Source organism: Cyprinodon variegatus, unplaced genomic scaffold (assembly GCF_000732505.1).
Source record: "Cyprinodon variegatus isolate N-32 unplaced genomic scaffold, C_variegatus-1.0 Scaffold112, whole genome shotgun sequence".
Lineage (NCBI taxonomy): Eukaryota > Metazoa > Chordata > Actinopteri > Cyprinodontiformes > Cyprinodontidae > Cyprinodon > Cyprinodon variegatus.
This window is the reverse complement of record NW_015150565.1, coordinates 993,755-1,002,394: the sequence shown is the minus strand read 5'-3', so window position 1 is coordinate 1,002,394 and position 8,640 is coordinate 993,755. Positions and strand designations below refer to the sequence as shown.

The window sequence follows — 8,640 nt, the reverse complement described above, 5'->3', positions numbered from 1 at the left end:
AAAAGTACTCCAGAGTGTTGTTCAGCATGGGGGTGAGTAGAAAATGAAGGCTAATCATGTTTTGGGTGTACTATTCCTTTAAGCCTTTAAAACTAAAGATCATAATTTCCCAAATGTTTAATAAACTATCCACAAAGGATACAAACAAAATTGTGTTTTCACATCACAAGTAAAGCAAAAAAGAAAAAAAAAAAAACATAAATTTTTGTTTAAAATAAAACACCTAGAGTTTGATAAATGCTATACATTTTTTAGCAAAAAAATAAAATAAAATCTATTCTCTCCAAATATATTAAGATTTTACATACTTTAGTATACTGCAGCATGAGGGACTGACCTGGGATAAGTGGATGTGAACACATTTATCCTTCAAATGAATTTAAAAATTGCATTTAATGGGAAGGGCTAAAAATCCTTTTGATCTTTTTTTTTTTTTTAGTTATTTTTTTTTTCCCTTTGCGATTCATTTGGTATTTTTAACCGAATTGTCCTTTTATGATGCTGTGATAATTTGCATAAAAGCTCTAAATAGGGTAAAAATATTAGACCAGTGTTTTTATAAGTTTCTCTTGTTCTAAAGATATATCGCCTGAAGAATACAACTGATGAACCTACAAATGTGAAGATAGCAGAGGTCACCATTCTTCAAAGAACTGAGCAAACACAATTATCTTTTTTTATTAACAACTTTTATTTTGACAGGTAATATAATTTAGGTTAGTTCTCTCCATGAAAAGAGAGACCAGTAACACAGAAACAAGACAAAAATAAAAAAAAAAAGCATCCTGATATTTAAAAAGGGGTTAGAAACAAAAATGCAAAAAAAAAAATAACTTGTGCAAACTGAAAAAAAAAAATGAAAAAAAGCTAGCTGTGTGGATTGTGGCTGTAATAATCTACAGATAATTTTGTTTACTATAATTAAGGTGTTGAATGTTACATACTTAAAAATAATAAAGCTGGACAAAACATTTCTTAATCAAGCTTATCTGGAAAAGGGAGATGGTCATTATTACCCCGCCGTCTGCCAAAATAATTAATAAGATTCCACATCTCAGAAAATAAACTTCAATTTCACACAAACAAAAAACATTACATGAAATAAAAGGCAAGCTGATAAACAATTTACAGGAAAATTTCAAAATTAGGCAAATTACATGTATGATTTCAGTATTTTTGATAGAAAAGATTACATTTTTAGATAATAAACGATAACTATATTTTAAAATTAAAGTAAGGAAAACAAAGCACTTTATTGAAGGAGTTAAGGTAATTAAAATACAAGTTTCCTCAGACGTGAATTAAACTGTAAATTTTGAAAGTCACTCAGCCAGAGCAGGAATTTGCTCGTTTTCGTCCTTTTCTGGGATCAGATTTCTTTCTGACTACTCGTTCATCTGAAAGTAGCTGCGCTGCAGTAAACTGACCTCAGGTCAGTTATCACTAAGCCCCGCCCACAGCGAGGTTAACGCTTATTATGGCTTCCACCTCCGGTGTCGCGCAGCCGCCATATTTGTACAAGAAAAAAACACAATTAATAACTTTTTAAAAAGATCCTCCTCTCCCGGTAAATACCAAACAGACCCCGACTCAACGCCGATGACCTCCGATTACAACAGCTACGAGGTAGCAAAGGAGGTAAAATCAGCCTAAATTTAACTTGTTAACCCTTTGCATGTGTGCAGGCTAACAGCTAACATAGCTAGCTATAAAATAGCATAGCGAAAAAGTAGCAGTTTCCTACTATGACTTTCAAAATAAAATGGATACACTAGGAAAGGTATTATAAATCACACAAAAAAAAAAAAATCAGCTACACTTTTAAAGGTGAGGATCTAACAAACCTATTGATAGAACAACGGATGTTTATTTTAAAACCGGCCTGTCTCATGGTATACTTTGATTTTTTTAAGGCAATCTAAGCTAGATAAATGTTGTTTGGCTTAAAACCTAGACCATAAAAAAATCTTAGAAAAATATTTTTAGATAAAGTATAGGAAATAAGTCAAATATTTCAGAATCAAGTTTGTTGCCAAACCTAAAAGGAATTTGACTTGAGATATATATATATATATAAATATATATATATATATATAAAACATACAATACAATATTTTATTATTCAATATATTTGTTTTATTTGTAAATTCTTGAGTAAGTCAATTCATTATTAGATTTTGAGAATCTTAACTTTGTGATAATAAAATTTAAGTTTAATACATGATACGTGTATCATACGTGATCCATCTTAGCTAGAAAATAGATATTACAAACTGCTTTAAGGTTAGTCCAATCATGGAATAAATAAATAATACAATAGGTAATTAAATAACTCATGTAAACAAATTGACAACATAAAAATTGCAGGTTTTTATAATATATATATATATATATATATATATATATATATATATATATATACATTTTTTTTTTTAAACTGAATTATCGACCGAAATCAAACTTGTATTAATACCCGTCTTATTTTGAAGGCCGAATCGTAAACATCCGGGTGTGTTACCGATACCTGTAGCTAACTTTCCGCAGTAAACAAGCTCCGAGGACTACGACAAGCTACAGTGGTCCCAAATGCCCGTGTTTTACCAGTCTTAAAACAGATTATTGGCGCGACTAGCGCATGCTGCGCGTCAATAAAACTATAGAATTGTAATAATCTTATTCAAGCGGCGGGGTTTGTTCTTCTTAGCCGGCTAGCTTGCTAACCGTAGCAGAGGAGCAGCCTAGTTGGAGCCGAACAAACCTGAACGCGGTAAGTAGCCCTCTCCGCCGTCCCACGCCAGGAAAACACTCGTGTTTTTTGAGCTTTTACATCTTTAGCGCTCACAGAAATAACCACAATAGGTGGGAAATATAACCGCGCACTCCTCCTGTGAGCGATTTGACGATGCACGCTTGCAGAATGCAACTTAACCGGATGTGGAAGTAGTTTTTTCTCCGTGTGTAAAATAGGAAATTTCTGTGTGACTTCCCCCGGAAAACCAACAACTTAATATCAAACAGTTTCCTGTCGGTGTTACTCTTTATTTCTAGGTGGAACGGATGGATAGGTTTACATGATGAAGGTGGTAGAAATCATCTTAGATGGGGGAGCGGGGGGTACGTGGCACATGGCGGTCTATTTTCTGGCCATGAAGGCGCGTAAAATGGCTCCTCGGCCGCGGAGAGAAAACTATCGCCCTGCTCCGCTATTTCGCAACAAGAAATGCTGTTTCTAAGCCCGGATTCCATTGTCGGACAGGACTTCAAACAGTTACATAAATATTGAAGTTTTATTATAAACTTATACAAGCATCTCAGCCTATAAACGCTTTGAAATAAATGTCAAACGTTTTGTTGTGAGCTTGTATCAGAGAGGGAGGTATCAGCGGGCTAAATGCTTGGATGGAAGTGATTCCATAATCGGACACATATAGATTTTGCCCGTTTATGACTTTCAAGGATTCATCTGTGGGTTTCTCACAATAAATCAGACACATTTCCCCCCTAAAACATTAAAAGGTGCAAAATTCCGAATTCGTGTCTTTATTTTATTTTTTTCTTCGAACGCGGTTTGTAAACATAAGGCGGGGTCTGTGTCCGATAATAGACGCATGTTTAGCCTCGGTTCACTGAGTTTAGTGGGAAGCTAACTAACCAGTACTGTTCAGATTAGTAGAGTCAAAATCAGCTGCACAGTGTGCCAAAAATCAAGAATTTAGACAAAGACCTTTTCTTTTTTCAGATAATTTGATTAATTTGATCAAGATTGAACCCTATTAGCACACGTTATGTCAAAGGAAACATCTGTAGCATTCATTCTTTTCAGTGTAACTGAGAATATTCCATTTTCTCAGTTTTTGACCCTTTTATCATAAAGGTATCAATAAAAACCACAAAACACGCTTAAATCAGAGCGAATCAGACTTTCACTCAGTTTTTCTGAAAAGGTTTCAGCACCTATTCAGGAGTCTTTGTCAGTTATGTCAACTTGCATTAGACCAAACACACACACATATATATATATACACACACACACATGTATATAGAAAATAAATGTTGACCTTGGATGGGGATATATGTCGGGCTAAAACAAGCGATTATCTTGCAAATCGATAAGTCTGTCGATTATTAATTTCAATTATTCAATTAATTATCGCAAAATTTTGCCTTAAGAAAGAATTTTTATTTAATTAAACCAGGTAAAACTAAAAGTTTTCCACTTGAGGAGTTCTGGATAGAGCATATTGACAGGGGGAAAGGTTTGTTTTAATCAATGCAAAATGTTAAATTTTTTTTTAGTACAATTTTGGTCTCTACACTCTACAGAGTCTCTACACTACAGTTTACAATTAATTAATTACCAAATTAGTTGGCTATAATTTCATTAATTGATTAATCAGATTATTTCAGCCTTAGATATTAGTAAAATTAAAATGCTGTGAATTGTATAATTATGTGAACAGTTTTACAGATCTTAGCATTGCTGTTTTATATTTAGCTTTTTTTTCTACAATTAAAAACCGTTATTAATAAACAATATATTTATATAATCAGGACTGAAACAGTTGATTAAGTTATTCTTGATAATGGAGTCTTTAAATAATAATCATTTCATTTAGTAATCTATTCATCGTTAACTTGATATACTGACTATAACACATGCCATTAGCTGAAAGAGTAAACCACATAGAGCGATAATCAGACTGAAGGGAATATATACATATATATATATGTACATAAAATATATTTACAGGATAGTTCATTTAAAGGTATAGAGGACGATCTTTTATTTCCCGGTGGATCATCTAAATAAGTGGTCCTCCTAATTGCCAATCATTCTGGTGATATGTTTATGTAAGGCTTTCCTACGCGCTCGTCTCTGTTTCCACTTACAGCTGGTTAGTCTGACATAGTGAAAAATTGTAAATTATCTTTTGGAAAGTAAGCTTGTATGAGCGATGAAAGCAGCAACTTTTAAACCGAGCGTGCACGAGGAGAAATGGGCTTGTGCACACTCTCACACGTGTTTAACAGGTGTTCCCTCTCGGGAGCGGGTACAGGGTTGTGCATGTGCATAATTTTTCTTTTTTTAAGTGGAGAGGGCGGGTCTTTTAAAAAAATACGAAAATCCTCCACTATACCTTTAAGTAGAAAAATCTCAATCAGATTGTTGGCTGTCCTTCTAGTAAGTGTGCAACAAAATCTCTTTCCAGCATGCAGGGCAGTAATTTAGGACATAATTGGGACCTGATCTCCTGCATTGATCTGTGTTAGATGTCGCTGGTGGACCTGGGGAAAAGGCTGCTGGAGGCGGCTAGGAAAGGGAACGACGATGAAGTCCGAACTCTGATGGCCAATGGAGCGCCGTTCACCACAGACTGGGTGAGACGCCTGTTTCCAGCAGCGCTGGAGATTTTTAAGATAAACCTGGTTTTACAGCTAAATTATACAACACCAGAGAAAAGATCATACTTCATTTGTCTATTTATAAACACAGTATATTTCATTAGGATTTTGTGTGATAGATTAATACAAGGTTGTGGGTGAATTAGTATTGTGAAAATATATGTATATATAAACAGATTTAGTTGTGTGATATTTATCTACATTATTATGTCCTTTTTAACCCGATATCCCTTTGGACGTTGCATAAACAAAGCATATTTCACTAATGTATAGTTCAATCTCAGAGTAAATGAGAATGCTTCATGTAGGGGAAGCATTGATCAGAGAAGGAGCTTGAAGTCCAAAGTGTCTCTGGAGGAGCTGTAGTTTTACCAGTATTAGACCCCTAAACCACTCTGCATCGCAGTAAACTAGCACTGGACACAGTTCACAGAATGAAACATGGTGTTGGCAGCATCATCCTGCAGGGATGCTTCCCCCTAGAATTAGTCTTTATATTATTTGAGAAAGTAGAGAAATTTACCAGAAAGTACATTAAGCCATCATCTCCACTGCTAGTTCTGCTCCTGGCAGCAAACTCTGGGAACCAAATACATGCTCACATCATGCTCTCTGTGTTTGTGTTTTATCTAAAATATTGTCAAATGTGTTATTTGTTGGTTCATGACATAAAATACAGAGATGTTTGTTTATGAGATCATAAAATGTAGAAAAAGAGATGATTACTTTGAGAAAGAAGCAATGTGTAGCAGTATTTGTAGTGTTTATTTCATCTCCTGTGCTTTCCACAGCTGGGGACGTCCCCCCTCCACCTTGCCGCTCAGCACGGCCACTACTCCACCGCAGACGTCCTGCTGAGAGCTGGCGTCAGCAGAGATGCTCGTACCAAAGTGGACAGGACCCCGCTGCATATGGCAGCTGCAGAGGGACACACAGAAATTGTGGAGCTGCTGATCAGGGTGAGAATCTGGACTGCCTGGATATAATCTGGATATATTGAAATAAACAAAAATAAAGTCGAAAATATTTTGACGTGGGATCACAGGGAAATAAAAAAAATAATAATTCTGTAAAATTTGCTTTCAGAGCGGTGCAGACATCAATGCCAGAGACATGCTGAAGATGACGGCCCTTCATTGGGCGGCGCAGCACGGATACCAGAGCGTCTGCGAGACCCTCATCAAACATGGGGCTGACGTGCATGCGCGCAGTAAATTCGACAAGACGCCGTTTGACATTGCGGCGGACATCCAGAACACTGAGCTGATGCTGCTGCTGCAGGTGAACATCCAGGCAGCTTTAACTTGTGTCTGCAGGAAATTGGCCTTTTTATCCACTCCTTTATTTATTTTTTTGTTTTTGTTTATTTTCTTAGTCCTGCTGCTAATTATCTTAAATATAAATTCTCTGCGATTTATGACAAAAGTGAAAGACATTAAGTCACTTCCATGTGTTTTAACCTTCATATTTAGAGGATTCCAGATAAAGCTTCCAACTTTCTTGTTAGATCAAATGTTGTGAACCAGAACTGAGGCGGATAATCTTAAAAAGTATTTTTAGGTGTTTGCATCTTTCCATTTTATCAGACGTTGGTGTGTCTGTTGACAGGAGAGCATGCAGAACCAGGTAAACATGAACCAGGTGAGCATGAATGTCGAGACGACCAGCACCACCAACCAGCCACAGTTCATAATCCAGGGGATCCCTGCCATCCAGGGGGGGGTGGTGAACCTGGCGGAGCTGCTCAACAAGGCAAACGCAGGTACAGTCACATTGTCTCTGTGCTGCTTAATACAGCTGAACACTGAAAGCCAATAAGCAGCATCCTGTTAATAAAACACTGTATTAACATTCTGCTAACACTCTTTGAACTTTACACATTTCATCCTATGAAAAACCACAACCTTATGTGTGTTTTATCAAGGTTTTATCTGACTGATCAACTCCGTACCAGATATTTATACTTGAAATGATACTCAGAGATGGATGCAAAAATCTTAAAAGTGTGGAATGAACATATAATACTCATATGGACACATAGTGGTGGCAAGAGGAAGGATGATGGAGCTAAATGCTCTGAAATTCCCCAAGAAAACTGCTTTGATGGTGAAACTTTCTACACCAACGAGAGAATGATACCAGTCAGTCAGAGCTACAGTGTCAAGGTTAAGATCTGAGTCATAGCTTTATTACCACAGGGAAACATTTACAAACATAAATCCAAAAGTTCTTACTGTAGTGACCATAACCAGTGGTGCAGCTGCAAATAACCCAAACAAATCTTCCCCAAAGTGGAGTACGGTGATGGCAGTATCATGCTGTAGTAGATGCCCTTTTTTCAACAAGGACATAGCGGTTGGTAGGGTTGATTTGGGGACTGTCCTAAAAAAAAAAAAAAGTTAGCTTCTGCACAGGACTTGAGGTTAGGGTAGAGGTTCATCAGAGCACATAACCTATAGATAAAGTCTAGAAATAAATGTAAGAATCACCTGAATTTTTCTTTTTTTTATTGATACTTTTCCTTCCAGTGTGAGTTTCAGTCCCTAGATGAGTTTTTATCAAGTATTCACAGTAGCAATAGATGGATACATCGGTCAGCATTTTTGGCTGATATTATACTTTTTTATTGTATTATCAGCTAATGTGTAACACTTTGGCCAATTTAACGGTGCAGTTTACAAAACTAGTCCCCTAGAGGTGGTGGAGTGTAATTGCAGATAGAAATGGATTGAATAATTATCCAGTTTATTGATAGCAATATTGAAATCTTTTATACAAGAATAAACAGCTTAACTTAAAATAACTGCACTTTAAAGGTGTTTGTTGTAGTGATTTAAGATAAATTGCAGTTTATTTTATTGCAATATTTATTTGTAGCTGTTGACTTTTCTTTGTGCAGCTTTTGAAAAGGTCGGAGCTTCAGCAGCCATGCCTAGAGATCACGTAAAACAGATGCATTGAGACTTTTCTAACATGATATATAATTAGTTCCTATTTCTCATATAAATAGAGGAAGAAAAACTCATATCTAAGAATAGGCCAGAATATACCAGCAACACATATTGGGGATTGGTTTGACAAAATCATTGTCATCGGCTTTAATTCAATTCAGCTTATTTCTATTGTGCCAAATCACAACACATGTACACACTTTACAGTTCACCAGATCATACAGTCAGATTGATTAAAAGTTTTCTATCTAAGGAAAACCAGTTGATTGCATCGACTCATTGACTC

The 8,640-nt window shown here is 35.9% G+C and overlaps 1 protein-coding gene across 4 annotated transcripts in view; it reads left to right on the top strand.

Annotated features, from left to right (window-relative positions):
• Positions 1-1,217: 1,217 nt before the first annotated feature.
• Positions 1,218-8,640, top strand: part of gabpb2 (GA binding protein transcription factor, beta subunit 2) — a 13,802-nt gene continuing 6,379 nt past the window's right edge. The window contains exons 1-5 of one of the 4 annotated variants that reach the window (XM_015375060.1): positions 1,218-1,638; positions 5,211-5,379; positions 6,195-6,362; positions 6,490-6,684; positions 7,012-7,165. In XM_015375060.1, the coding sequence (XP_015230546.1) occupies positions 5,272-5,379; positions 6,195-6,362; positions 6,490-6,684; positions 7,012-7,165 (625 nt within the window). In that variant the 5' untranslated portion in view covers positions 1,218-1,638; positions 5,211-5,271. Of the gene's footprint in view, positions 1,639-2,472; positions 2,768-5,210; positions 5,380-6,194; positions 6,363-6,489; positions 6,685-7,011; positions 7,166-8,640 lie in introns of those variants that run through there. The other 3 variants (XM_015375056.1, XM_015375058.1, XM_015375057.1) reach the window with 3 other exon arrangements.